The following is a 26,826-nucleotide window of genomic DNA, read 5'->3' on the forward strand; positions in this document are numbered from 1 at the left end:
AAAATCCTTGATCCGCGCCTGTGTCTTACCAAATAAAATATTCTATTAAAGACCAGACGAATGCACATATGTATATTTGAGTGTATGCGTGTCTTATATGCCTTGCAACAATTTACGTTGTGATAAATAATGTATTTGTTTTAATTTGAATTTACAAACAGGGTCCTGATCCTGAAAAATGGAATTTTGTCAGAAATCATAGTACAGTAATTAAAATCCTTTGGTGTATCAGACTGTTTCCTATTCACGTGAACTAATCCAAAATTATTGATGTAAAGTTCGAACACAAATCTGTACATCTGTCTGATAATTAATATGCTTGTATAGATATGCATGTATTCGTTAGAATGAGTTAATTCTGTTACAGATCGGAAAATGTTCTTTCCCTGATACAAAATAGCCAAAATCACTCAATTTAACTTTTAAAAGTTTTTCCTCATAGTCGCATTTCTCTTCTAAGAGTTTATTCCCTTCCCTTCACGAAAGAAGAAGAAGAAGAAGAAGAAGAAGAAGAAGAAGAAGAAGAAGAAGAAGAAGCACGAATAATTATATATATATATATATATATGTTAATAATTGTTTATACCTTGTGTATTTATCAAATACATTAGTTTTGTACTGAGCTTTTATGATCGTTTTAAGTAACAATTAAAGGAATACTCGATTTCTGAAAAATTACGATATCGAAAGTAGAACACGTGTACGGGATTCCTGGTAAGTTTGAAATTCCCTGTTGCTATTTCTGATCAACCAATCGGATCGTCTTATTTGCAACTATCTAATCACGTAGATTGAGTGTCGCTCCCAGACGGACGGCAAAGTCGGAGAAGGATATGGATCAGCCTTGTCTATAAGATGGCCAGCGACAACTTCAGAGAATCGCTACAGCCGCTCTGTATAGAAGTGGAAGGATTCCCGCCTGATGCAAATGAGAACCAAGTGAAACAGATATTCCCAATTTGTTTGAAACTAGAACGAATTGCGGGCGTACAACTCAATCAAACAAAATGGCTGATATTGTTTCATGATAAAGTTGGTAAGAATGTGAAGACATTTATTTTTTATGTAATGTCGCTTTAAAAATATAATTGCCATCATTTAATTGAAACATTTTCAATGGTCTGCTGACGTCATTCAATTGTTTCGAATCTATAAGAAAACAACTCCGTGTCTTAAAACAACTGAAATAAAAAATCCTTTTGTATTTTTTCGTACGAACGAGCGTTTTTTCGAGTTCAGCAGTCTATTGACGTAATACATATATGTACTAAGATATATTTCGAATGCATCGAAAAGTGTTCCAGCGTTTTAACATCATAAATCCAAAACGAAAGTAGAAATTGGTTTTACTTTTTGAGCAGATGTAGTATATGGGTGTTCTGTCAAATAGGTGTAAATCTTGGTTTGGCATGCTAAACCATATGCTAATTCATATGAGAATACCCAGGTTATATCCCCTTTTGTCTCTCATTGAACGTTTCATACAACTTCTTATACTACGAATCCTCAACTATATATTACCTAGCTAGAGCTCCCACATACAGTACATACAGTATTAACAACAGACCAACACAGTATTAACAGCAGACCAATACTATATATACTCTGTGCTGAATTTTATAAACTACATTTAACTGTTGCAGGAGATACTCATCCGACCCAACCATGAATACTCTAATATTAATTCCCCAAAAAGAATCATTTGGGCTGAGGGGCCCTATATACCCCTGTCACCATGTACATGTTGCTAACATTATACAATTCAGCCGAAGTAAATAAACTCTTAAACAGGTCAGTATAGTCTCGTGTACAACGAACAAAAAAGGCAATAACTGTTTTGTAATATGGCCAACTGAAAAAATCTCGAGGTTCGACCCTTTCCAAATCATGTTGACTGAAGTTTTCAAAGTCAGCATGCAGACTGACCTTTAATCGGAACTTAGATATGGTTTTGTTGCACCTGAAGTGTTTTTCCGGTTGTTCAACAAGTCAACAAGTCTTTTTATATTAAAATATCTTGTAATGCCTCTTCATTTATTGCAGCAAAATGTTGTTGGGGTATCTTGTCTGTCATATTGTAAACAAAGGGATGCTGAACAATCGTTTGTTTTCAGCATTCTGATTGGTTGTTGTCGAAACTAATACGTTGCCTGATTGATACTTCACAATCTTGTTGACTCAGTTAAATTCCCCAAATAACTTGAAACATTGTGTATCCTTTGTTTCTACAGCGACTGATTACTATGTGAGCCAGAAAGGAATCTGTCTGCCAAACAGTACTCCTCTGAAGATCGGTGCCTGTATACTGTGTGACATTCCAAAATCATGGGAAAAGGTTGACCTTAAGGTAAAAACGACAATGGCCATGTAAAATTTATAGCTACAACAATAGCTTTAATTATGATGTATTTGATTCATCAGCTATTACTCTCTGATTGCTTAAACCTACGAAAATAAAACAAACCTGCAGAAGAGCTGGCAGATGCAGTGGTGTGCTTCAACAGGCTGCAATTCATCTTAAACAAAATATTTACAATACAGACGATATTTGTTTTTCACGAGGGGTACCTGTAAAGTGCAAAACGAAAGCAAAACGAAACGAAACGAAATGAAATGAAATAAAATGAAACAAAACGAATCAAACGAAACGAAACGAAATGTATGAAAACATTGAAAAATAAATAAATAAATAAATAAATAAATAAATAGAAAATATTAGACTTTACAAAGGCCTTAGTGTCCCATTCTCATCGGTGTAAAAACAAGACAGAGGAATAAATCCATCGCAATTGGAAGAAAGAAGTATGGCGAATGCTAGCCCTCATGTATGAGGACCTTTTGGCCTTTCAGCGAACGAAAATATATAGGAAATTGAGTAGAATGGAAATAGTATAGAATGAAATCAGAAAGTGGTGTGGAAGAGGGTTACCTGTCTAATTGATGGTGTGATTAATTTTTGAAAGCGACCCTAAGATTCGAATGGGTCCTAACCTAGCTCTATTTAGTAGCAGTTACGCTTACCCTAGCAAAGATGAAGGGAGAAGAGAGAATACCTTACCCTGTGATTTTTTTTGTTTTTGACGTTCATCTAAACACCTAAAAATGTTACGAAATATTAAATAGGTAAAAACAGATCAACATATATATATATATATATGGGGCAAAGAAGTAATTCAAACAGTGTAAACAATAAGGTTTGTTAAATTTTCGAGGCAATCCGCCCCTTTATCAAAACACAAAAAATCACAAATACAATCACATAATATATATAAGAAGTACTGGAAATACAATAAAATACAATAAGAATAATGTTTTAGTAACTGGAGAAACCACAATGAACCCTTCGGCAAACGTAAATATAAATATATATATATATACATACTAGGTAAATTACAATTGTAGACTATAATCCTTGCACCAGCCTCATCTCTGTAATGATTTATAGCCTAATGTGGGTCAAAGAATTAACACAACATTGCATGCATTATAATATTTGTCATATACATTGATTATGTGAGCACTTGAAGCATATTACATATTGTATATTCAAGAGGCTTCTCTATGTGACACCAACATTTCATGTCTTAATGGCGAGTGATTATAAAATTAAGGTCAGTGACTGGATCCATGTTTGATCACACACGCAAGCTTACCTTGTTGAACAAAATGACAACATTTGATTAAATTCTTCAAATTATAATCCATGAGGTGTCAACATATATAATTCCATGTAGGACATCACTAAGAAACAATGTATATATCATCTTTGTATTAATACTTTTCTGAATGTTTTAAAATACGGTTGTAATCAGTTTCTAAATTTATATCAACGATAGCTATTGCTCACACTTCTTTTTGATTTCTCATTGCCGTCACATTCCCTTACGCAATACACACATTTATTAGGTCACCTGGTCTGAAGGACCAAGATGAGCTTACATATATGTATGTCATACAATGGCATCCATCATCCGTCGTCCGTTGTCGGTCGTCCAGCGTCTGGCTGTCACCAATTGACTTCTTCTTCTGAACCACTGATCAGAATTTAACCAAATTTGGTTGCAAGCATCCCTAGTTGGCCAGGATTCGAATTTATACATATGATGGGACTGACCTTCCAGGTACCCGAGGGGCGGGGCAAAAAGGGGTCCATTTGGCAATATTGATATTAAGGACTTCTCCTCTTTCCCTAAGAGATGTACAATGTTGATAATGCAGTGAGGGGCTGACCCCGCAAGAGTCTGGGGGCGGCCTAAAAGGGATCAATTTGGCAATATTGATGTTTACAATTTCTTCTCTGGTTCTATCATACATGCATCATGCAAATTTTGTGTGCCTATCATGTATACACCTTACATCGTGTATACACCGTACATCGGTATACACCGTACATCGCGTGTATACACTGTACATCGTGTATACACCGTACATCGTGTATACACTGTACATCATGTATACACCGTACATCGTGTATACACCGTACATCTTGTATACACCGTACATCTATATATATATACACCATACATCGCGTGTATACACCGTACATCATGTATACACCGTACATCGTGTATACACCGTACATCATGCATACACTGTACATCGTGTATACACCGTACATCATGTATACACTGACACCGTACCTAGTGTATACACCGTACATCGTGTATACACCGTACATTGTGTACAATTGTGCAATTATACCCACAGTTGTAATGATTTGGATACTGTACATATTGACAACATGACTGTGAATTATATATATTACACAATATCCAATCATTTCATTGGTAAGAATACAATAAATGATATGGTTACACGAGTATTAGAAAATAATCATGATGGGGGCATAGATGGCACCACAAGTCAGAAGAGCTGTCCACTGTTTACCGTACTGTCCATCAGTATGTGTGTCTGTGTGTAGTGAAATACTTGTGTACGATATATGTCATATTAATTTCATAAACCAGGTTACATTTTAGTATTCAGTTTTCAATGTCTTTGCTTGCGATAGGTAACAGGTGGTACTCCTTTTTCTACAAATATGATTTTTAGCTCACATGGACCGAAGGTCCGGTGAGCTTGTGTCATGGCGCAGCGTCCATCGTCCGTCCGTCGTCCGTCAACATTTGCTTCAAATCGCTACTAGTCAAAAAGTTCTTATTGGATTTTGACCAACTTTGACCAGAAACATCCTTGGGGGAAGGGGAACAGATTTTGCATAAATGGTGACTCTCACCCCCGAGGGGCCAATGGGGCAGGCCCAATAGGGGAAATAGAGGTAATTCCTTCAAATCGCTACTAGTCATCAAGTTAAGAAAGGATTTGAACACAATTTAGTCAGGATTATCCTTGGGGGAAGGGGAACAGATTTTGCATAAATGGTGACTCTGACCCCCAAGGGGCAAAGCGGCATGGCCAAATAGGAAATAGAGGTAATTCCTTCAAATCGCTACTAGTCATCAAGTTAGATATGGATTTGAACCCGATTTGATCAGAAACATTCTTGGGGGAAGGGGAACAGGTTTTGCATAAATGGTGACTCTGACCCCGAAGGGGCCAAATGGGCAGGGCTCAATATGGGAAATAGAGGTAATTCCTTTAAATGGCTACTAGTCATAAAGTTATGAAAGGATTTGAACCCAATTAAGTCAGACACATTCTTTGGGGAAGGGGACAGATTTGGCATAAATGGTGACTCTGACCCCGAGGGGCCAAAGGGGCGGGGCCCAATAGGGGAAATAGAGGTAATTCCTTTAAATCGCTCCTAGTCATAAAGTTATGAAAGGATTTGAACCCAATTTAGTGAGAAACATCATTTGAGGAAGGGGAACAGATTTTGCATAAATGGTGACTCTGACCCCTAAGGGGCCAAAGGTACGAGGCCCAATATGGGAAATAGAGGTAATTACTTTAAATCGCTACTAGTCATAAAGTTATCAAAGGATTTAAACACAATTTAGTCAGAAACATCATTTGGGGAAGGGGAACAGATTTTGCAGAAATGGTGACTCTGACCCCTAAGGGGCCAAATGGGCAGGGCCCAATATGGGAAATAGAGGTAATTCCTTTAAATCGCTACTAGTCATAAAGTTATGAAAGGATTTGAACCCAACTTAGTGAGAAACATCATTTGAGGAAGGGGAACAGATTTTGCATAAATGGTGACTCTGACCCGGAGGGGTCAAAGGGGCGGGGCCCAATAGGGGAAATAGAGGTAATTCCTTTAAATCGCTACTAGTCATAAAGTTATGAAAGGATTTGAACCCAATTTAGTGAGAAACATCATTTGGGGAAGGGGAACAGATTTTGCATAAATGGTGACTCTGACCTCTAAGGGGCCAAAGGGGCAGGGCCCCATAGGGGAAATAGCGGTAATTCTTTCAAATCGGTACTAGTCATAAAGTTACGAAAGGATTTGAACCCAATTAAGTCAGAAACATTATTTGGGAAGGGGAACAGATTTTGCATAAATGGTGACTCTGACCCCCAAGGGGCCAAAGGGGCGGGGCCTAATAGGGAAATAGAGGTAATTCGTTCAAATCACTTCTAGTCAAAAAGTTATGAAAGGATTTGAACCCAATTTGGTGAGAAACATCAATTGGGGAAGGAGAACAGATTTTGCATAAATGGTAACTCCGACCCCCGAGGGGATAAAGGGGCGGGGCCCCATAGGAGGAATAGAGGTAATTTCTGTAAATCGCTACTCGTCATAAAGTTATGAATGGATTTGAACCCAATTTGGTCAGACACATCATTAGGGGAAGGGAAACAGATTTTGCATAAATGGTGACTCTGACCCCAAAGGGGCCAAAGGGGCAGGTTCCCATAGGGGAAATAGAGGTAATTCCTTCAAATCGGAACTTGTCATAAAGTTATGAATGGATTTGAACCCAATTTGGTCAGAAACATCATTAGGGGAAGGGGAACAGATTTGGCATAAATGGTGACTCTGACCCCCAAGGGGCCAAAGGGGTGGGGCCCCATAGGGGAAATAGAGGTAATAACTTCAAATCTGTACTTGTCATAAAGTTATGAATGGATTTGAACCCAATTTGGTCAGAAACATCATTAGGGGAAGGGGAACAGATTTTGCATAAATGGTGACTCTGACCCCTAAGGGGCCAAAGGGGTGGGGCCCCATAGGGGAAATAGAGGTAATAACTTCAAATCGGTACTTGTCATAAAGTTATGAAAGGATTTGAACCCAATTTAGTGAGAAACATCATTTGAGGAAGGGGAACAGATTTTGCATAAATGGTGACTCTGACCCCTAAGGGGCCAAAGGGACGAGGCCCAATATGGGAAATAGAGGTAATTACTTTAAATCGCTACTAGTCATAAAGTTATCAAAGGATTTAAACACAATTTAGTCAGAAACATCATTTGGGGAAGGGGAACAGATTTTGCAGAAATGGTGACTCTGACCTCTAAGGGGCCAAAGGGGCAGGGTCCCATAGGGGAAATAGCGGTAATTCCTTCAAATCGGTACTAGTCATAAAGTTACGAAAGGATTTGAACCCAATTAAGTCAGAAACATTATTTAGGGGAAGGGGAACAGATTTTGCATAAATGGTGACTCTGACCCCCAAGGGGCCAAAGGGGCGGGGCCTAATAGGGAAATAGAGGTAATTCGTTCAAATCACTTCTAGTCAAAAAGTTATGAAAGGATTTGAACCCAATTTGGTGAGAAACATCATTGGGGAAGGAGAACAGATTTTGCATAAATGGTAACTCCGACCCCCGAGGGGATAAAGGGGCGGGGCCCCATAGGAGGAATAGAGGTAATTTCTGTAAATCGCTACTCGTCATAAAGTTATGAATGGATTTGAACCCAATTTGGTCAGAAACATCATTAGGGGAAGGGGAACAGATTTTGCATAAATGGTGACTCTGAACCCAAAGGGGCCAAATGGGCGGGGCCCAATATGGGAAATAGAGGTAATTCCTTTAAATCGCTACTAGTCATAAAGCTATGAATGGATTTGAACCCAATTTGGTCGGAAACATCATTAGGGGAAGGGGAAAAGATTTTGTATAAATGGTGACTCTGACCCCCGAGGGGCCAAAGGGGTAGGTTCCCATAGGGGAAATAGAGGTAATAACTTCAAATCTGTACTTGTCATAAAGTTATGAATGGATTTGAACCCAATTTGGTCAGAAACATCATTAGGGGAAGGGGAACAGATTTTGCATAAATGGTGACTCTGACCCCCAAGGGGCCAAAGGGGTGGGGCCCCATAGGGGAAATAGAGGTAATAACTTCAAATCGGTACTTGTCATAAAGTTATGGATGGATTTGAACCCAATTTAGTGAAAAACATCCTTGGGGGAAGGGGACCAGATTTTGCATTAATGGTGACTGACCACTGAGGGGCCAAAGGGGCGGGGCACCATAGGGGAAATAGAGGTAATTCCTTTAAATCGCTACTAGTCATAAAGTTATGAATGGATGTTCTAAAAACAATTCTTGAGGTCTTTCAGACACTTACAGAGTCTGGACTTCGTTATTTCTTTAATGCAGTTGGGATCCCCACACCATAACCATCTATAGCATTGTTTGAGATTGACAAATAAAACAAATTGAACATGAACATTATTTTGACATTGGGTCATATTTGGTCATATATATCCAACCAGGTGAGCGATACAGGCCCCATGTTTTGAATGGATTTGAACCCAATTTGGTGAGAAACATCATTTGGGGAAGGGTAACAGATTTTGCATAAATGGTGACTCTGACCCCGAGGGGCCAAAGGGCCCAATATTGGAAATAGAGGTAATTCCTTTAAATCGCTACTTGTCATAAAGTTATGAAAGGATTTGAACCCAATTTAGTGAGAAACATCATTTGGGGAAGGGGAACAGATTTTGCATAAATGGTGACTCCGACCCCAGAGGGGACAAAGGGGCGGGGCCCCATAGGAGGAACAGAAGTAATTTCTGTAAATCGCTACTAGTCATAAAGTTATGAATGGATTTGAACCCAATTTGGTCAGAAACATCATTAGGGGAAGGGGAACAGATTTGGCATAAATGGTGACTCTGACCCCCAAGGGGCCAAAGGGGTGGGGCCCCATAGGGGAAATAGAGGTAATAACTTCAAATCTGTACTTGTCATAAAGTTATGAATGGATTTGAACCCAATTTGGTCAGAAACATCATTAGGGGAAGGGGAACAGATTTGCATAAATGGTGACTCTGACCCCCAAGGGGCCAAAGGGGTGGGGCCCCATAGGGGAAATAGAGGTAATAACTTCAAATCGGTACTTGTCATAAAGTTATGGATGGATTTGAACCCAATTTAGTGAAAAACATCCTTGGGGGAAGGGGACCAGATTTTGCATTAATGGTGACTGACCACTGAGGGGCCAAAGGGGCGGGGCACCATAGGGGAAATAGAGGTAATTCCTTTAAATCGCTACTAGTCATAAAGTTATGAATGGATGTTCTAAAAACAATTCTTGAGGTCTTTCAGACACTTACAGAGTCTGGACTTCGTTATTTCTTTAATGCAGTTGGGATCCCCACACCATTACCATATATAGCATTGTTTGAGATTGACAAATAAAACAAATTGAACATGAACACTATTTTGACATTTGGTCATATCCAACCAGGTGAGCGATACAGGCCCCATGGGCCTCTTGTTTTTGATATCTTTCAGAACTTGGCTCCTGCAGTTTTTCACGGTGACCCAGCACAAACAACTTATGGCCCACAAGGAGTTTACCATGGTAACCCCCGTAGTTACCAGAATATTCAATACCCTGGTTTTGGTCAGTCTCCAGGATCACAAGGATATCAAATGTATCCGGGATATCCTCAACACTATGTTGGACCACAGATGCCAACAACTATGGCACCAAAGCCAGCAAGTTCTGAGGGTACAGGCCATATTGTTTATCCTGGAGACTCCACACCACCAGGTCCCCCAGGGGGGCAACCACCTCATGTCCAAGGTCAAGAGGGCAGATTGCCAGGAATGTGTGGTGAAGGTGAAGTTCATGAACAACCTTTATCAGAAGCTGCCCCTGGAACTCCTCAACCACCTCAAGATAGTGATCAGCAGAAACAACCGCAACCTTCAGATGGGAGAAAAAGTCTAGACAACGAGCAAGAAAGACAAGAAGAAGCTTACTCATCTATGCCTCCTTTTCCTGGATATCAGTATCGTGGACCAGCACCAGGACAAGAAGCCATGTACTACATGCCCTTTTATCATGTCCAATATGCCCAGAGATTTCCAGGGCCGTACCCCCCAGGCTTACAACCGCCCTACAGTCCATATTCTGGAAGGCACCCTAGTGCACCCAACAGTTCTCCAAGGATGAACCAGCCACATCACATGCCAAATCAACCTTCACCTGCTTACCAGTCACCGGAGGCTTGGGTTGAACCATCAGAAACATCCTTGAATGGTAAAAGTCAAATCATTATACAAAGCTTTAGAGATGTTCAGTGCATTGATCAGTTAATGTGTCCTGGCATGCCCGCAAATAAGTCCCCTTCTTCAGAGTCATCAGTTCATGGAGACAAAGTCTCAAGGGACCTTGGTATCATTTCACAAAGCTTCGTTAGTTACGAAATGTTACAATAAAAAATTTACCCAAAACTTACGATGTTCCTAAGTCCGTTTTACAAATGTGTTCATCAAAATTGTACGTTATCACAGTAATAATATACCACTCTCTAACTTGGAGGTAAAAAAGGACAACACTTTTGAGGTGAAAATTGTGCTCCGCTCCTATTCCCGAGTCCCATACACAGCCTATGAACTTTATTTTGTTCTATCAAAACAACCGTATTATTGATAGAAGATCAAATTTTCTATAAAATTCCAATTTCATATTGTTTAAATTATCATGCGGTAAAACAAACAGTAACAACACAATTTTCACAAATTTTGCTCACTGCTCACAGATATATGTAATGTTCTTAAAATAAACTAACTGTTGGCACAGTCTTCACATATGCATACAATTAGTTGAATGACAATGAGTATTTTGCCTACATCCCTCCTTGACATTCAAAACTCGGTTTCCACCCTGAAACAATTGCTCAAAAGACATAGTCGTTTTCTTATGCTAATTTATAATTGAGTACGTCTTTTTCTGTTCAAAAGGGAATGCCTGTGAACGATTTCAAATTCTTTTAGTAAGTTACGACAGGGCGTAACGTATGAACGTTCCTAAGTTACAAAGTTTTTGTGAAACGCTTATATTAATTCGTAAGTCTCACTTATGCAAAATTCTTAAGTTACGAAGCTTTGTGAAACGATACTCATATTTGCCCTTGTGGTGGGAGTAAACTTTACGTTAATACCGATATACATCAATCACATTTTTGAGCATCATTTATTTAATTGCAATTGAAAATGATACTAACTTGGTTATAATTGTCAGAATAGGATGGCAGTTTGATGGAACATGTACAGTACGAGGAGGGTTATTTGGTACTCAAACGCTCACAGAACGTTGACCCGCGCAGCTCTCCGCTCAGAATTTGCGCGGGATTGCCGCGGGATTGCCGCGGGATTTGAGCGGGCTTCGAGCGGATTGGCAGCAGGTTCGGGCGCTGGCTTGTGCGGGTTCGCAGCGGGCTTGAGCGGTTTTGTAGCGGGCTTGAGCGGACTTGTAGTGGACCCGCTCGAGCGGAATTGTAGCGGACCCGCTCGAGCGGAATTGAATAGGACTCGCTCAATCGGTAATGACGGTAGACTTTCAACAGCCTGGTGTCGATTAATTATACTTTAATTACCATGTATATGTTTTCAGTTGTATCCTCCATCGTAAGTATGTATTGGATGATGTACCTCAACTATGAGATACAAATTCATATGTGTAGTGTATTGCTCAGGAAACCGTTGTTATAAATTGAATAATATCTGCAATGATGTACAATATGACAGTGTACTTGATGTCAGCCAATTTTGATAAAAACTATTTGTAGGGAAATATTGTAGTTATTAAAGTTCAAATGGACTATTTTCATGCATGTGCAAGAACACTCACGAGTCATAAATCCAGTAATATTGGATATTCTCGTCATTTAGTGTTATGAGCTGAGTAAATACATTGTAAATGTATCCTATGACTGTTAACTGGTGACCGCCTTCTTTGGGAAAACGAAAAGGTAATCATTCCGGTTAATGGTTGACAATGAACCAAGTGTCCGCAGTAGCATTATTTCATTCTTACGGAATGCGGACGGGTCAAAAGGCGGTTTTGTCATCATTACTTAGGACGGTCAGATCTTGGTCAGATTTTTTGTGCACCTCGAGTGGGATATGGGGAACACAGAAATGTGCTCAATCCGGTAACCATTTTAATAGTGGACAATGAGCTACGTGTCCACGGCAGCATTATTACAATTCTGATTAAGCTGACCTTTGTATAGATGGTGTTTTGTGCATGACCAAGGAGAGGCCACATTAAGGGCTCGTTATTTTGATCTCGACTTATTTTTGCGTAGACATTTGAAGTATTTAGCTAGCAACATGTCTGTTTAAGAAAATTATCTTTGAATTTCTGTAGTAAGTTTCATAAACTGTACAATTATTTGAACATTTCGTAGTTTTAAATCCACGGCCTAAAGATATTGTGTTTTTATTACTATCATTATTTATGTGTCCATCGGGGACATATCTTGCATGGCTAATATCACGGACATACACTTACATGTATATTACCGGTAGATATCGAAATCAGTGCTAATAGTTTCCCGAACTAGAGTAGCTAATCATTTAATTACTTTCTTATCAGAAAAAATATCGTCACAAGTGCATTGCTCTACTCGAGCTGACTTGAATGATATTTTTTGTAATCGTATGATGTTGATGAGATGTATACTCGCAAGACTAATAAAGAATTGAAAGAATTGTTACCATTTTAGCAGCCTGGTACAAAATTATTATGTGAGATATCAAACACTTTTGTAAAGGATAATCGATTGCCTTACCTATCTCTTTTTGCCAGCAAAGAAATACATGTAGTACGGTCTTTGATTACAAGACAGAGCATTATAGTATATACGTATGTATGTATATCTTATGTTGTATATATACGTACTATTAAATGGAAATTGTCAAATAAAATACAGTTTAAACTATATAGACCAAAGAATGATGTGTATGTATAGTCCAATATTCTTTCTTTATTGTGAGAAAAACAAAACATTGGTGTCATCTGTCATGTGTATGTGATAAAACCGTAAAAAAAACACATTTTAAACATATTTTAATCAATTATAACAACAAAATGGGAATATTTCCTGTCCGTTTTATTTCGGAAGTTAAGAAAAAAAAATACGTACTGACTATGCGAAAGTCACCATTATTATCAAGACCTAACACCCAAACAATGTGAAGTATTTCTTCCTTCATCGAGCTATTGACCAGTCCATTTTATGTCCGATGAAGCCTGAGATTAGATACACAGTGTACGTACATGTAATTGAAATTTTCCATTGAAACTGGTAGGTAACAAAGAGTTTCAGATGATATGAATCTTGTCTTCAGAGAATGTAGGAGATGAGTATCATTATCTGTTTTCCTGTAAAAACGCAATCATTGAAAATTTGCATATTCTAAATTATTACCGCTCAAATCCAAATAAAACTAAACTAAAAGGTATGTTAAAAGGTCATAATTATAAACAAAGTTCTAAATGGTTTGTCTTTTTTTTCTCTAAAAATCTCTTCTTTGATTACGTGTTTGTAATATAATCCTATGAATATTATGTTTTTGTACCTGGATTATCATTCATATATATGTACGTGTGATACAATGTTAATGTTCCTCATGTAACACATTTCCATGTGTTATAGTATCCAAATAAAACGGTGTGTATGGAGACCACATGGTTAAAATCGCGTCATTTACAAATATAGATAAATCCTCTATACACAGGACAAAAACAGGTCGTATACAGTGTAGTTACCATTATAGAAATGTTTCCACCTGCTGTTAACATCTGCCAATCACAGATTTTGATTACAATAGCGAGTATACCTGTATCGCAGTGACCCCATCGGACCCCTACAGTTTGTTTTTTTTACCTGCTGGCAGAATGTTGTTACATAAGGATTTTAGCCTATGCTCCATGTTTACTAGTCTACCTGTATCTCACCTCTAACATTTAGGTCTTTTAGAATAAGGCACCTGCCGTTTTCCTTTTGAGGCCGTAATAGCTGAAGTAAAACCCGTTAAATCCGTATGCAATGATAGTTGTATTAATCATTCTTAAATCATATATATATTTCAGATTTAAATTAGGTACGTAATTTGTATTGTTGAAAGTTATACATTTATAATATATACCTATTGGTTTAATGGTTGCAACATATCAAGATATACACATGCATTGGAATAAGAGCGATTACTTTCACTATATCTTTATATATCCCCCCCCCTCTCTCTCTCTCTCTCTCTCTCTCTCTCTCTCTCTCTCTCTCTCTCTCTCTCTCTCTCTCTCTCTCTCCCGCTCAAACCAATTTGTAAACATGTTTAAAAGTAATATTATATTAAAATATATTATGCCATCTTGCTGTATTTTTTTCATGTATACTTGTGTCGGGAAAGGTGTTTTTTGCCCAATCTCTTATATACATATAAGTTAAAATAAAAATATGTTTAAATAAAAAATCAGGTAACTATTTATGTCAGGTTTCGTAAGAAAATAGAACACTCAGTATCCATATTTTTAATTTCAACATATCTTATTGACGAGATGTTAGGTCAATAGGATTGGACATCAGGCATAGCCTATGTAAATCAATATTATGATCACTTATTTATTGATCTTCATATTACTTTAATAAGGACGAACTTGGATATTTTACCCAAATGTGCATGTACAATTTACATATACATTATGTATATACACACAATACTAATCATAACTAGATTTGATCAAGATCAAAACACGGGATTTCCAACAAGAAAATGATCGCAGACATGTTCTCGTTCTGACGAACGCTTTTGTACGTTTTACCTACGATTTCTCTTCGTTTTCTCTTCGCTTCCCTTCTTTAAACAATCTTAAAATAACGTTATCTTTCACATACAATGAAAATACACCGTTTTAAAAGAATTTGAATTTTTCGATTTTGTATCATTTGACTTCCGTGAATCGTATATCTCGTACCTTGTATCGTGTTTACTGTTCTGTGAATCGTGTATCCCGTACCTTGTATCGTGTTAACTGTACTGTGAATCGTATATCTCGTACCTTGTATCGTGTTTACTGTTCTGTGAATCGTGTATCCCGTACCTTGTATCGTGTTAACTGTACTGTGAATCGTGTATCCTGTACCTTGTATCGTGTTTACTGTACTGTGAATCGTGTATCCCGTACCTTGTATCGTGTTAACTGTACTGTGAATCGTGTATCCCGTACCTTGTATCGTGTTAACCTCTACCCTGTATCTCGTACCTTGCATCGGGTTTACTAAACCCTGAATCGTGTATCTCGTACCTTGTATCGTGTTTACTGAACCATATATCCTGTATTCCGTACAGTGTATCGTATCGTGTATCCCGTAACGTATATTGTGTATACTGTACCGTGTATCACGTATCAAGTATCGTGTATACCGTACAGTGTATCGCCTATCTAGTACCATGTATCATGCATACTATACCGTGTGGCTTGTACTAAGTATCGTGTATTTCGTACAAAGTATCGTGTATACCGTACTGTGTTTTGTGTTAACTGTATCGTATATTGTGTATCCCGTAAAGATATCGTGTATCCTGAACTGTGTATCGTGTATACCTTACTGTGTATCGTGTATACCATACCGTTATCTTCGTTTTTTTATGATTTGACCTTGAAACATTGCATATATCTTCATAAGAGCATTTGCTTTTATAGAGGATCAAAATAAACATTTTCTTAAAAGAATTTGAAATTTTCGATTTTTGATCATTTGACCTTTGTGACCTTGCGCGAAGGTCAACATCAATAAAAAGCAATTAAGTTTGTAGCCCTTCGTCCAACCTATCACTGTACCAAAAATCAAATCTGTATGTGTAACGATATTGGAGTAAAAGGAAATTAAGTGCATTTTGGGGACAAATTTGAATTTTGGCGGGAAAACCAACATTTTTCAAAGTGCCATTTCTACGTTATTTTTCATCGTACGACCATGAAACTTGCACAGTTCGTCTTCATTTATTATGTTCTTTGCAATGCATTCAAAAAATAAACTCATTTTGAATTTTGAAATTTTGACCTTCATTTGACCTCGTTCAAGGAACTTGACCTTGACATATTTTCTGATAACATTTTACGGAGAAAAGTTAGCCCTGATCATAGCCTACAAGACGCACCGATTGTGCAAGGAAAAAAAACGAACTTACAAAGAGTTTAAGTTAAAAGTATTTTTTTTTAATTTTAGTTTTTTGGATTATTTGACCTTGAATGAAGGTCAAGGTCAATGAAAAGTAAAAAGCTTTGTAGCCATTCGCATATGCTATTGTGCCAAAAATCAAGTCTGTAGGTGTATTGATGACGGAGAAGAAGTATTTTAAGTGCATTTTTGCCTGATTTTTGAATTTTGGCGGGAAAAACTTTGAAATTTTCAAAGTGCCATATCTCCGTCATTTTTCATCCGATCACTAAATTTTTTTCACATTCCAACTCAGTGTTTCATGTTTTTTCATATGCAATGATAGACTTAACTCAATTAGATAATTTATTTTTGACCTTACTTTCAACCCATAGCGAGGTCATGACCTTGACACTTTTTCTGATAACATGGCATTAAAAAAAGTTAGCCCCGGCAACGATCTACATGACACACTGAGCGGGCATGAAATAGAACGATCGTGCACGAAGTTATGGTCGTTCAAACAAAAATCTGTGTTTTGACCTGTGACCTTGACCTTCGAACTTACGATCACCAAAATGTCAGACAAATCACCAGCTCGGTTGTTCATTATCAGATACTATAATATGAACGTTTTATCTGCGTTTATTATCGAGCGAAGTTGTTCACAGCAAGTGTTAAGAATAATTAAATAAGTATTTATATAATAATCCGAATTTTTATGTTAATGACCGTAGCGACTAAACAACAACTGTTCTGAATACATAATGACAAAATTAGATGATCTGACCATACGGGGACATTGTACGATGTTTACTTGCCGAAATATACGCATTTTAATTCCAATCCAAACCGCCTCACAGCTTCAGGTCGCCATCTTTGCTCAAATCAAAGCATCTGTGCGTTTGAAAGAGTCAGTACTGCAAAGCTTCTAAACGGTCTTGTGATAAAAATTTTAAGAATTTAATAGAAACGAAATATGGATTTTAAAATAATTTGATTTTAATTACTAATGCTTTAGGTAAGCAAATCGTAGCAATTTTTTACAGTGAAAATTTCATGTTGCACTAAATACTGATCACAATATTTTTATTGAGACATTTTTTATTTCTTTCACTTCATTTCATTGCAAGTGTAATTTAGATTTCCCAATGAATTCGCGGGAAATGAATTTGATAACATAACCGGAAGCCCACATGCTATTAGAACGTGACCCGGAAAACGTGCATGACGATAATAAAAACAGAAGATCATTGAACGTTATACCGGCTTATTTTCTCATTTTTTGAGACACCAATGTGCTAAAATACAACGGAAGGTAACACTGATTTTGTTTATTGCTATCGTATCAAGTAAAATGAACAGTTATTGCGAAAATAGCAGTATTTGCTTCACCTACAATGTAGTAGTTTGGCTAGACCTACTTTCGTTTTACAGTTTACAGATATAATCATATAAATAATTCATCTTCTCAACCATAGTCATCTAATTACGTATCCGCTGATTTTTTTCTATTAAGAATATTTGTACTTCTCATGTACAGTGCATCTTTGTTTACAATTGATTGGTCTAGATCTGCAGATCTGATCTGACTACCCCCATGATCAGCTGACTCTCGATCTGACCACAGGGTCACGTTACTACGCATTCCTTTGTAGAAACGGCAGATTTATCTGTATTACTACTTCAATTTTCTACTTTCTGGCAGAGACGTGTATATGATATACACGTCTCTGCTTCTGGAACGTTGTGACTCCACCCACTCGAGCTCATACAATAGTAACTTGTCTTTGTACTCTGACTCATAACCTGTCACAGTAACAGACATACATGTACATGTATCAAGTACGTGTGTCACATGTTATAACAGGAGAAAGAGAAAAGTAAGTAGCAAGACCAGGGTTCGAACCCAAGACCCTCCTAATTCTAGACGGACACTCTACCACTGAGCTACCTGGTCGCCGATGATCAACCCAGTCCAGTTCCGCAACATTCCTCCCTCCTTTTATGAAATTTTCACCGACAAAGATAACAGGTTCGGATATCCCGTTGCTTTAGCATCCTCCCAAAGGATTTGCAAGCTCGCTAAATATGTAACAGGAGAAAGATAGTAGCCAGACAGGGGTTCGAACACGAGACCCTGCAAACTCTAGACTTACACTTCACCACTGAGCTACCTGGTCACTGGTGCACTTAATACATGTTTCAGGAGTCTGCGGTATGTTCATATTTGTCTCCATGTGGTATATATTACCGGTAATGTGGAAAACTTTTTTTTTAAAAATCAAGATTGTTCCAGCACTGGCAACCTATATCTTTCCCTTGGTTGTCATTTAGATGAAGAAGATATTTATCAATTTAATCTCTTTCATTTGATCATATAAAAACAGAATATTTCCCCAAATATTAAGTGTAATCGCTTTACACATACCTTGTATAACTGACCAGGATTGATAAAAAAAGCATGCAAGATTTTTTTTTAGAGTCAGTCGGGTTAGTAGAAACAAAGATTTTACTGTATTTGGCATATTAGCTGAAGTCATGAAAATGTAAAATTAAAAAAAAAAAACTTTGGTTATTGAAGATCAGAGAAATGTCAACAACAAATTTAAAAAGAATGGAATTGGGTTTTTCTCGTTCAGTTCTGAAGGCCCGTGTAAACACGTTATGAAGATATAGAATTAAGTTCATTTTACACAATTACCAGCTTCGATTGTCTATCATTTTAAATTATGTTCATCTGTGTATAGTTTTTTTTTGTTTTGTTATTTTTTTGCAGGGTTTTGTTTTGTTTTTGTTTTATAAATCCTTGCAGAGATTTTTTAAGTCATGTAGATATATAAAAGAATATGATTCTTGACAACTTGACTACAGTAAGAATTTAGCTTTCAACATCCGAAGGCTCATGTGAGCTTTTGCTATGGGGTATCATCCGGCGTCCGTCGTCCGTTAACTTTTTTAACCGAGAGTGTTGAAATTCGCATTGAATGATTAGTTAGAAGGTCCTGACTAGATATTTGTATTCATTAAGTGAAAATTAAATTCAAGATGGCTGCCATGATCGCCATCTTTGAAATTATGTTTTTCCTTATAACTCCAATGTTATTTGCTTTGTAGTAAGAAGACTTTCTAGGAATGTTCTAGTTTCAAAAATTCATTGAATTTACAAGATGGCCACCACAGCAATTATCATCTGATGGGCTATGGAAAAGTACTTTATTTTTTGTTTGTGAACAAGATATCTAATGACTGGAACATCATTTAGAGTTAATTTTCAATAACACGGTTCAGATAGTGATGATAAAGAGACGTTTAAGATAACTAGGCTTTTGGATTTTCTACTCTCTGATACCAATTAGTTTTGATGAGAAAACCTGTTAGCTTAATCTCTGCATGAAACCATAGTATTGCTGGTTTAGGGTCACACAGGAAAACAATAAAATTAATTAGATAAAGGGCAGCAGAGGTCTGGGAATGGAGCCCTATCTCCAGAGCTGCCCAGTTACCCAGTGTCTAGCTTTAGTGTGTAAATATGGTAAATATCAGAAAACTTCTGATAATTTAAATCAAATTTGGAGAGGGTCTAAAGGTTTCTAATTCATTAGTCATATACATACTGTACATGTATATATTATGTAGTGATACTTAATCACTACGCACTCGTGTGATATATCCGATACATCACTCGTACCCATTATGTATCTATTACTTGCAAAATTAGGTCACTGTGACCTACTTTTCAATAATTACATTAGGGCAATAAAAATGGACATCTAGGATGAGAAAGGCATGCCGGTAGCAAATATTGCAAAATTAGGTCACTGTGACCTACTTTTTCAGTAACTATGCTAGGGCAATAGAAATGGACAGCTAGGATGAGAAAGGCATGCCGATAAATAATATTGCAAAATTAGATCACTGTGACCTACTTTTTCAATAATTACATTAGGGCAATAGAAATGGACATCTAGGATGAGAAAGACATGCCGATAGCAAATATTGCAAAATTAGGTCACTGTGACCTACTTTTTCAGTAATTATGATAGGGCAATAGAAATGGACATATAAGATGAGAAAGGAATGCTGATAACAATATTTTGCAAAATTAGGTCACTGTGACCTACTTTTTCAGTTATTATTTTAGGGCAATAGAAACGGACACTTAAGATGAGAGAGGCATGTCGATAACAAATATTGCAAAATTAGGTCACTGTGACCTACTTTCAATTATTATAGTAGGGCAATAGAAATGGACATCTAGGATGAGAAGGCATGCCAATAGCAAATATTGCAAAATTAGGTCACCGAGACCTACTTTTTCAATAATTATATTAGGGCAACAGAAATAGACATCTAGGATGAGAAGACATGCCAATAGCTAATATGGCAAAATTAGGTCACTGTGACCTTTTTCAGTAATTATATTAGGGCAACAGAAATGGACATCTAGGATAAATGCATGCCGATAACTGATATTGCAAAATTAGGTCACTGTTACCTACTTTTTCAATAATTATATTAGGCAATTATTTTGTCTAGATTGCCTCAATAAGTTGACAATATACTGTAATATCATTACTTCTTCAACTTAATATGTATATGTATATCGAAATATTGCAAACATGCCATTCAACATTTTGATGATGATGAAAATGATGAAAACAAAAACTTCATGAATTTTGTTGAAGCTTCCTGTGGATGATCAGCATCGGACACAGATGGATTTCCATTGTGTTTGAAATAATTACATCATTCAAGATATCCACCATTTTTTTGCCATCTCCAGAATCACATTCTCCAGAAATTTTAACCTTACATTCTTTGAGATAGACCCTTGGTAATATTACTGCCCACCAGCCATGCAGCTATCAGCCTCTTGTTGGTTCGTAGGGGGATGTAAAAAATGATATGGGGCTATAATCACAGCAGGTGAGCGTTTAGGCCTATAGGCCTCTTGTTTTATGAAAAATGTCAAGACTGGTTACCTATCAAACGTTACGTAAATGATAAGGATGACCACAGTTCATTTCAAATATTTCATTAAGATAATTACATAAATATTATATATATGAATGGATTGGACAACAAACTAAGCCTACATGTATCAGTGTATACTGCCCATCACCATCCGTCGAAAAACTGTCTCGGTACCCTGTACATTGCACGTGCATTGTGCATCCTACGACGTTTACGGAGCATTGAATATATTTGTAGGTAACTCAGACGGGCATGGCTACATAACGGCTGGCGATTGTACAATTCGACCACATTTCAAATCTTGCCTATATCAAAGAAAATGTTTCACTGACAGAACTAATTGCCTTCTTTATTTAGGGGCCGGGATAGTATGTTGTTTTGAGTTGCTATACTGGCGATTAGAACATGAAATTTGGTTTAAACTCTCGACCTATCGGTCTCGAGTTTAAACCAAATTTCATGTTCTAATCGCCAGTATAGCCACTCAAAACAACGTACTATCCCCATTCTAACACGTTTACTATCGCATATATTTAGATACATTGTTTTACATCGCTACAAGTACGCTGTTAAGTATTCTGTGACCTCCGCTAGTTACGTGTCATACTGTGGCGGATTGACCAATCAGAGAGAAGCTTTCAAAGTCGGTCATGTTGGCCAAGCCCATACTGGCGAGAGCTCGGTATGTATGTTGACGAAGCGGTGTATTTGGATTGTTGTGAAAGTCCTGTTACAGAAGATTTAACGACATATTTGGATTTATGCAGTATGCATAACGACATGGGCGTTTTGACAAAGTCAGAGTTGATGTGTTTCTATAGGCGCAATCGTTATGTGAAAGTTATGTGCACTTGTTTCATTTCATTTCGGATTTTACTTGACCTTAGATGCTTACACACGGACGAAATGAACGTTTCAATCAATAAATGACGGTAAGAATGAAGTTAACGATTTTTGTTAAATTTATTAAGTTAATTCATTCTATTCGATTTCTTCACTTTCGATTCCAATATCACGGGTCATCAATCATAAATGGTGCAGAGTGTTGAATTGCGCTACGAGTCGAACTTGACGCCATATTGTTTTGATTAGAAACGGGGCGTGGCTTAACACGATATGTCATGGTTCTATCGCAGATTAGAAGTCGGTCCGCAACCAATCAAAACACGCGTTGCAAACGAATCGTATTAGAATTCAATATATCATACATAACTATGATACTTTAAATGGATATACCACGCACAAATGTATATATAAGATAAATGATTGTAACTAGAGTACATGTGAAATATCACGTGACTTATTGCGAATCTACATCACCTTATACCAAAATAGATATAAACATATATATTGCACTCATATTTTGCTCAGTTGTCATCGTTGTACGCTTTGCAACTTGTAGATATGTACTGTACATATGTATGCAAAATAGATAAATGTTGGTGGTTTGATCTCTTAATCTTCCGTATGCTGCATAAACTGATGGTTTTGTTTTCTATTATTCATGTAGTTAGTCTAATTGACAAAGTCTAATTGACATCCAAACTTAAATATTTCATCAACTACGTTTTTCCCCATGTTATTGACACCAGCGAATATCAAATCTGAGAACTACTTTTTATTTGAAAATGGTCACCTTTAGGTCGAAACAGGCCAAATTGCGTCATGTTCCTCTTTCATACGATCCAGCTAACATGTACATGTACTGTATGTACACCAAAAAGACAAAACAACTTAGAAATATATCAGAATACTCAATCTAATTAAAATCAGATGTACATTTGCATTTTGCACTACGCTACTCTCCGTATGAACATTTTTAGAGACAAGATGGTGTTTAAAAATAACTTTGTGTTTAACCTTTTTCTATGATTATACTTTAAGATCCATAAAATGTATTGTTGTTAAACTTAACTTCATTACTTACGCTACCAAATTACTCTTGATTTGATACTTACACAAGCAGAAAACAACTCAAGCAAGTGAATACGAAACACATTTTGTAAACGTGCTGATGAAATAAATATGAGTTCCTTCTTATTCATCGTTATATTTAAAAAAAAAAAAAAAAAATTGCAGGATTTCCTGTGTCCATGTTACGGGAGCGGGATCGCTGGCTGAGCAGGTTTGCTGGCCCGCCGGAGCGGGATCGCTGGCTGAGCGGGTTTGCTGGCCCGCTGAAGCGGGATTGCCTCGTGAGCGGGTTAGCAGGCCTTCTGGAGCTGAATCGCTGGCTGAGCGGGGTTGCTGCCTTATCAGAGCAGAATCGCTGCGTGAGCGGGATTGCAGCGATGCGCTGGATTACGGCGGGATTGCAGCGGGTTTTAATCTCCATCGCTCGACAGGCGCAAACGCGCTATGAGCGTTTGAGTACCAAATCACCCTCCTCCTACTGTATGTACATGTTGTGTACATGTCAGTACTTGACTGTGATTTTTGACCTGCTTTTGAAAAACTAATTACTAATTTCAAACCGTTTTGAGAGTTATGATGTCTTCTGACAACTCTTGTAAGTACATCATAACCAGTAAGCTTTATTATTATCAAAGATCTACATTTATTTTCTAACTACTGTTATTAATGACAGCTGCTGAAACTGAGGAAGGGGAAAATGAGGAGGATGAGGAGGACGACAAATCATTGGGGATGATCAAAGTCACAGGATTATCTCCACAGACCACAGAAGAATCGCTAACCTTTTTTTTTGAGAATAAAAAGAAAAATGGTGGTGGAGACATTGAGGTTGTGGATTTCAGGGAGGAATCAGCGATGGCTATTATAACGTTTGAAAAACCTGAAGGTATTCAAATTATGATGTATGTCTTTGTTGATATTATTAGCCCATGATCATTAGATGATGGGCGATGATGGTGTGCTATTTAGATCGCCCTGCGTCCATGGTAGGTCATCCGTCTGTCGTTCGTCCATCCTTGTTATTGTTATTTCTTGAAAAGCACTGCAGGAATATTTCTCAAACCTCAGATGTAGGTTCCACTTTGTCTCTTGTGATGCCAATTCATTTTAAGTTTTTGATTAGAATAACAAAATGGCCAACAGGTAGCCATCTTGGATTTTGATAATTGGAAGTTTATCGGTATTTCCTGGAAATATTTGGAGGGATATTCCAAAAACTTCATATGTAGGTTACCCTTGGTACCGAGTTGTGCTAATTGAATTTAGATATTTGATCAAAAAAACAAAGTGGCTGACAGGTGGCCATCGTGGATTTTGATAATTGAAGTTTTTCATCACTATTTCTTGAAAAGTACTCATGTCAAGGTTCCCATTAGTGTTCAGTTAATTGTTCCAATTTGCGATCGATTTTTCATTTGGAGAAAAACTGGCTGACAGACGGCCTTTTTTATTCTTGGATTTTTAGAATTGAAGTACATGTGTTTTAATGATCTCTTTTTTTGATATAGCTGGAGGGAACTTTGTAGGCTTTCCCCCAAAAGAATTTTGATTTTGCAGCAGTTATTGCCCTCTGTTTATTTCAGTGTTTTATATTTGTCCTGCAATTTCCAGCATTTTTCGACCGATCTCTTTGAAACTTGGTAAACATTAATTGTGATCCTGATATGAAGTTGTGTTTCCCAGAAAAGAATTTCTTTGTTATTCACTTTTTTGTTCGGAGATCGCTTGTATTTTTCGACTGATTTCTTTGAAACTTAAAATGCATTAGAGTCATGGTATATCAAACAAATTCTGATTCAACTATTTTTCCAACAGTTATTGCTGTCAATTTCTAATGTAAAAGTCTAAGGTTCTTGTTTTCCTCCAGCTGTCAGAAAAGAGAGGTTGTGAGTGTGCTCATAGCGGCTTCGTTTCCTTGAGGCATTTTGATTCAGCTTCACACAATGATAAAGGACCATACTATCCAAGTTTCAGGGTTTTTGGCTCAAGGTCAAGGCCACGTACTGTTACTGTTTTTAGGAAATTCTTTGTGTAACCCTGGTAAATACTAGCCACAATATACCGCTCGGCTAGAGAAATCTTCTCTTTAGCTCGATCGGTTGAGCGTAAGACTAGTAAGCCAGAGGTCCCGGGTTCGATCCCTAGCGGAGGCAGTGATTTAAATTTAATTAATCATACGCTCTGCTACATTTGTCCGTGTTCTAGCAGCTTCATTCCTTGAGAGATTTTCATCAAACTTAACACAATTACAAATTATGATAACATCTCGGACAAGTTTGAGTTTCAAGGTTGTTGGGTCCAGGTCAAGGTCACTATTGCCCCCTTTTTTTTTTAGAAAATCCTTTTCAGCACTCTAATGGGTTCCTTTGAGGGATTTTAATCAAATTCAGACTCTTATGTAGGATCATATTATCTGAGACAAATATATGAACCAGGGTTATTCCTTCAAGGTCATCATTACAATTTTAAGAAAATTATTGTCAGCACTCTAGACGCTTCATTCCTTCAGGGATTCGGATCAAACTTGATAAATTTGGTACATGTACATATTGTGATGTTATTTTTACTGGTAAATTAGGTAACATGTATGGTGATGTTATTTTTAGCGGTAAGTAAGGGTACATGTTTTGTGATGTTATTTTTACTGGTAAATTAGGGTACATGTATGGTGATGTTATTTTTACTGGTAAATTAGGGTACATGTAGGGTACATGTTTTGTGATGTTATTTTTAGTGATAAAATAAGGTACATGTATTGTGGTGTGGTCGTCAGTTAAACAGATGTTGATGTTTTGTGATTTTGTTTTTTTCAGTGGTTGATCGTGTCCTGCAGAAAGCTACCGTTACTCTTGGATAAAAAACAGATTAAAGTAGAGCGATTTGTTCCGGAGAAGTATAATTCAGGAGCTAATGTTGAAGAAGAAACAAGTGACAAGGAAGAATCGAAGCCTTCCTGTATCATAGAGGTGCGAGGCATGAGTGAGAAAACCAGTGTAGACACAATAGACCTTTATTTTGGGAACAAGAAGGCTGCAGGAAAAAATGTCGAGGTTGTGAATGTTAATGATTCGGAGTTTGATGAGGGAGTTGTCTACATTACCTACGAAACTGAAGAAGGTAATTTAAATGATGTATTTATAGCTCACCTGCCCGAAGGGCAAGTGAGCTTATGCCGTGGTGCGGCGTCCGTCGTCCGGCCGTCCGGCTGTCTGTCCGGCGTCAACTTTTCCATTCAAGCAACTTCTTCTCAATAACCAAAAGGCCCAGAGACCTAATATTGGGCCAGTAGCATGCTGGGGTGAAGGGCTACCAAGTTTGTTCAAATGAATAAAGTTGACCTTCATTCAAGGTCACAGGGGTCAAAAAGGTTAAAATCTTTAAACGACTTCTTCTCAATAACCAAGAGGTTCAGGGAGTTGATATTGGGTCTGTGGCATGCTGGGGTGAAGGGCTACCAAGTTCGTTCAAATGAATGACGTTGACTTTCTTTCAAGGTCACATGGGTCAAATATGCATTAAAAAATTAAACGACTTCTTCTAAATAGCCAAAAGACCCAGGGACTTGATATTGGGTCTGTAGCATGCTGGGGTGAAGGGCTACCAAGA

At 37.4% G+C, this 26,826-nt stretch overlaps 1 protein-coding gene across 2 annotated transcripts in view; it reads left to right on the forward strand.

Annotated features, from left to right (window-relative positions):
* Positions 1-26,336, forward strand: part of LOC117339940 (glutenin, high molecular weight subunit PW212-like) — a 41,056-nt gene extending 14,720 nt beyond the window's left edge. The window contains exons 1-5 of one of the 2 annotated variants that reach the window (XM_033901657.1): positions 822-1,036; positions 2,232-2,347; positions 9,665-10,418; positions 23,894-24,106; positions 26,034-26,336. In XM_033901657.1, coding sequence (XP_033757548.1) covers positions 856-1,036; positions 2,232-2,347; positions 9,665-10,418; positions 23,894-24,106; positions 26,034-26,077 — 1,308 coding nt within the window. In that variant the 5' untranslated portion in view covers positions 822-855 and the 3' untranslated portion in view covers positions 26,078-26,336. Of the gene's footprint in view, positions 1-821; positions 1,037-2,231; positions 2,348-9,664; positions 10,419-23,893; positions 24,107-26,033 lie in introns of those variants that run through there. The other variant, XM_033901658.1, reaches the window with a different exon arrangement.
* Positions 26,337-26,826: the final 490 nt, after the last annotated feature.

The sequence above is a fragment of the Pecten maximus genome, chromosome 12 (assembly GCF_902652985.1).
Source record: "Pecten maximus chromosome 12, xPecMax1.1, whole genome shotgun sequence".
Lineage (NCBI taxonomy): Eukaryota > Metazoa > Mollusca > Bivalvia > Pectinida > Pectinidae > Pecten > Pecten maximus.